Below are 4,318 nucleotides of genomic sequence, written 5' to 3' on the forward strand. Positions count from 1 at the left end.
ATAAACAGGCTGTGCTCGAGATTGGGGGGGGGGGGGGGGGGGGGGGTAAGTTGCTCCCGTGTCTGCACTCCGCTCTGAGGGAAAGGCTGCAGCCGGTAACCGGCTGCGCCTCAGAGCATCCGGTACGCCCGCCAGCCCGCCCAAACTCGCACTCGGGAACGAGGCTATTTTTCTTTCGTTTTTTCCCCTCCTTTTTTTTTTTTTTTTTAATCTTATTTCTGTAATTATAACACCAGCACTCCGGCTGAGTTCTCAATAAAACTTGGATCCTGACATAAAACGACACGCTGGAAAACAATGCGAGGGGACACAAGGGAGAGGAGGAAAGTCTCTAATTGGTTAAAATATGTTTAAATCACTTCATAAAACCCAAGCAAAGCAAAGCAAATAATCCACCTAGCAAAGCAAAGAAGTCGGGCGATTTAGAATCAGTGTAATTCGCTCCCCCCCGACCGGCTCCCCCCATCTCCTCGCAGTATTTGATATGATGAATAACCCAATATAGGCCTTTAAAAATAGGTCACTGCATAAAGAGACTCCCAGAGAGCTATAAAAAATGGGAAGAGGGCGCTTTAAGGAGAGGAGCCATTTGCTTCTTTTGTGCTTGTTTGGTACCTAGCGGCCTGGGAGCTACCAGCCGTCCTCCTCTTGGCCCTCAAGGTGAGGAGGGAAAGTTGGGGCCCAATCCAAACCCCTGTCTCTCTTCCTGCCCCACCGCCTCTCCAGCCACCGCCCGTCCCGTCCAGCCCCAGCCCGGGCCGCGGCTCGTGTACCGGCCGAGGTCCCCCCGGGGACCGTGGGAGAGCGTTCACGCCCGCAGTGGGGGCCACGCTGTTCACCCCGGATCTGGGCTTTGTCTCCGTCCCTGCAGAACGGCGACACAGAAGCGGGACAGCGATCCGCGTTGAAATACTAAGGAGCGGGTCTGGCCCTGCGGAGAGGTGGGCCGGGTCGGGTTCCCCGAGAGTGGAGGACACAGCAAACCCCGCCACCCCTGCCCCTCTCCAGAGCCACCCGTGGGCTCGCAGCAAAACGACTCGGGCTAGAAACCGTCCCTCCACGACTCTTTCCCCCCGCTCTGCTCCCGGCCAGGACCACCCGGCGCTACCGGAGCCCAAGAAGCCGCCGACATCCTCGGAACGCTCCCGGCCCGCAGCCCGCCACGCAACCCCTCCGTGGGCTCTCCCGACACCGGGGGGCCCTGCTCCCACCCCGGCCCCCGCAGCACGCTCCGACACAGGGCGCTGGGAAAGAGGAGCACGACAAATTCGGCGGAAACCTTCGGGTTTTATTGGAAAGGAAAGGTCTGCCTTACCTGGAACCAGGCTCTCCCCTTCTTCCCCTCATTAAAAAAAAAAAAATCAAACGACTCTGGGTAGAGCTGGAGAGAGACATTTTGAATAACCTGGTAGCAGAAATTAGCAGAAGGGAGAATAGAAAGAAAACAAAACAAAAAAAAAATCTCGGGGGGGGAAGAAAAAAGATACAGCCGGATATTTTTCGGTTTGTTTTGTTTTCGGTTATTATTATTTTTCACTATACTGTATTATCCTGATGCAATAAAGGCTGGTTTGTAATGTAATTTAAAAATATATATGTCCAAACAAATAGCAGGGCCAGAATATGACAAGTGCATTCAGCATTATAATTCAACTGGGCTCCACCTCCATACCGCCTCCTAATTAATGGGTCTCCGAACTTGCAAAAGCCTGCATTGGACAGAGAGAGAGAGAGAGAGAGAGAGAAAGAGAGAGAGAGAGAGAGAGAGGGCGAAAAGTGTCATTGAAGATAATTGATTACCTCCCAATCAACAATAACTTGTTAGCAATAGTCAATTACCCCATCTCTTCTCGCTTCTTTCCCCCTGGTCCGAGGTCTCGGTACGAGGGCTGCTCTTCCCCTCGACGGAGTCTGCTTTTTCTTTTTTTTTTTTTTTATTATTTTTAAAAATTGTTTTGGGGTGGGTATTAGCTTGAGGTGGGGAGGCAGGGAAAGTGCTGTGATTTGGGGTGTTTCCTAAAATAGCAGCTAGAAAGAGAAAGAAAGAGGAGAGACAGGGAGAGAGAGTGAGAGAGAGAGAGGGAGAGAGAGAGAGAGAGGAGACAGACAGGAGGGGGGGAAATCTCCGACCCAAAACCCTGGGACAAGAGGTACGGCAGGACCACCTCTCGACGAGGGACCGACGGCAGCTCTACTCCGCTCCGCGCCCGCCCGCCGCCCTGCCCGCCCGGCCAGCCGCCCGACGTGGCTCTCCCCGGGAGGACCCGGGGCTCCTCCGCCGGAGTTGGAGGTGGGCTTCAACTTTTGCTCGCTGTCTTCGCCGCCGTCACCCCGCGGTCCCGCCGGGGGCTTCTCCCCGCGGCAGCGCATCCCCGTCGCGGGTGGGGAAGGCAGCCCCGTGCAGCCCGGCCCCACCATGACTTCCAAAGAAGAACCCAAGCCCTCCTCGGGGGAAGAACGGCGGCGGAGCCCCTTGGATCACCTCCCACCGCCGGCCAACTCCAACAAGCCCCTCACCCCCTTCAGCATCGAGGACATCCTCAACAAGCCCTCGGTGCGGAGGAGTTACACCCTCTGCGGAACGGCCCACCTCCTCTCCGCCGCCGAGAAGCACCCCCCGGCCGGGCTGCCCCTGTCCGGCCGGGCGCTGCTCTCCCAAACCTCGCCCCTCTGCGCCCTGGAAGAGCTGGCCAGCAAGACCTTCAAGGGGCTGGAAGTCAGCGTGCTGCAGGCGGCCGAAGGTAAGCCCCTCTCAGACTAGGGGGGTCCTCCAACGGGTGGGTACCCCGCTCCTCCCCAGGGCCTGGTTTTCCTTCTCTCCTCGTCCCCCGCCATCTCCCAGGGTGTCTCAGGGGTGGGATGGGTGTCCCTGGGCGGCCCGTACCCGGCCGGTAGCCGGCAGCATCCTCCCCCGTGGCCCTCGGGGTGCGGGAGAGGGGGCTCTATCCCGCTCCCTCCAGATACCGACGGGGCAGGGGTGTGGGGTCCGGGGCCTCGGGTCGGGGTGGACACGGGAAAGCGGGGACAATCTGGCGGCTCGTCGGCAGGCCGGGACGGGATGACCATCTTCGGGCAACGGCAAACGCCGAAGAAGCGTCGGAAGTCGCGGACGGCCTTCACCAACCACCAGATCTACGAGCTGGAGAAGCGGTTCCTCTACCAAAAATACCTGTCGCCGGCGGACCGGGACCAGATCGCCCAGCAGCTGGGGCTCACCAACGCCCAGGTCATCACCTGGTTCCAGAACCGCCGCGCCAAGCTCAAGAGAGACCTGGAGGAGATGAAGGCCGACGTGGAATCGGCCAAAAAGCTGGGCCCCAACCCCGCCGTGGACATCGTGGCCTTGGCCGAGCTGGAGCCCAGCGCCGAGGGACGGGGCAAGGCGCGGCCCGGGTCCCCGCCGCCGCCCCCCGTCGCCGCTCGGGAGCCCGGCGCTCCGCCGCCGCCCCGCCCCGCCTCGCCCCCCACGGAGCGGCCCCACAGCCGCCGGGACAGCGAGGAGGAGGAGGAAGAGGAGGAGGACGTGGAGATCGACGTGGATGACTGAGGGGCGGCCGGCCTCCCCCGCCATGTCCCTCCCCCCCCATCCCGACAGCTCCAAACCGTCACCCTCGGCCCCCCATCCCGGCCCCGGCAGCGCGGCGGGGCGGCTGCTCCCCTCGGTCGGAGCAATAAGCAATAGAACCCCACCACAGACACACACCCCCTGATTAATTTAGGGTAGAGTCGATATCCCTCCGCCTGCCACATCTTCGGAACGGTGCAATTACGGACGGCTTCTGTATAAATATTTAAACTTATATATTGGAATTTTTTCCTTCCCCCTTCTTTTTGAGGTTTTGATTATTATTTTTTCTAATAGCTATCAGTGATGATTATTTTATCTATAAGGGAGACGCGTAACCTTGGAATAAACCTGGCTTCCAAGAGATGTTTGGGAAAGCAGTTGTTTTCAAAGACTTCCGAAACAAACCACTTTAGAGAAGATTTAAGTTAGGCTTAAAACGGCAACAGCAAAAAATTAGCCGCTTTCCTTTCCTTGCATGTTTCAGATGTGCACGAACTAATTTTTTTTCCTTTTAAAAATATTTTTTTCTTTCGCAATCTTGGGAACTTGGGGCTCGGTGATAATGCAAGTTGAAAAATATATACTTTCTTTATTTCCTAGAGCATAGAGATTTGTCTCCAATGCAATTTCTGCCTCATTTTAACAATTAAAAGCTATTTTTACCATTTTCTGCTATTGTTGTGCTTTTATTAAAAAGCTGCCTTTCGTATTTTTGATATGAAGGTGGTAACAAAAAAAAAGGAAAAATAA

At 56.5% G+C, this 4,318-nt stretch overlaps 1 protein-coding gene across 1 annotated transcript; it reads left to right on the forward strand.

Annotated features, from left to right (window-relative positions):
* Nucleotides 1-2,416: 2,416 nt before the first annotated feature.
* Nucleotides 2,417-3,547, forward strand: LBX1 (ladybird homeobox 1; the record flags this gene model as incomplete). Its single annotated transcript, XM_084210559.1, has 2 exons — nucleotides 2,417-2,741; nucleotides 3,048-3,547. 2 exons carry the CDS (start codon nucleotides 2,417-2,419, stop codon nucleotides 3,545-3,547), a joined length of 825 nt encoding a protein of 274 aa, XP_084066685.1.
* Nucleotides 3,548-4,318: the final 771 nt, after the last annotated feature.

The sequence above is a fragment of the Fringilla coelebs genome, assembly GCF_963513975.1.
Source record: "Fringilla coelebs genome assembly, chromosome: 8".
In the NCBI taxonomy this organism is placed as follows: Eukaryota; Metazoa; Chordata; class Aves; order Passeriformes; family Fringillidae; genus Fringilla; species Fringilla coelebs.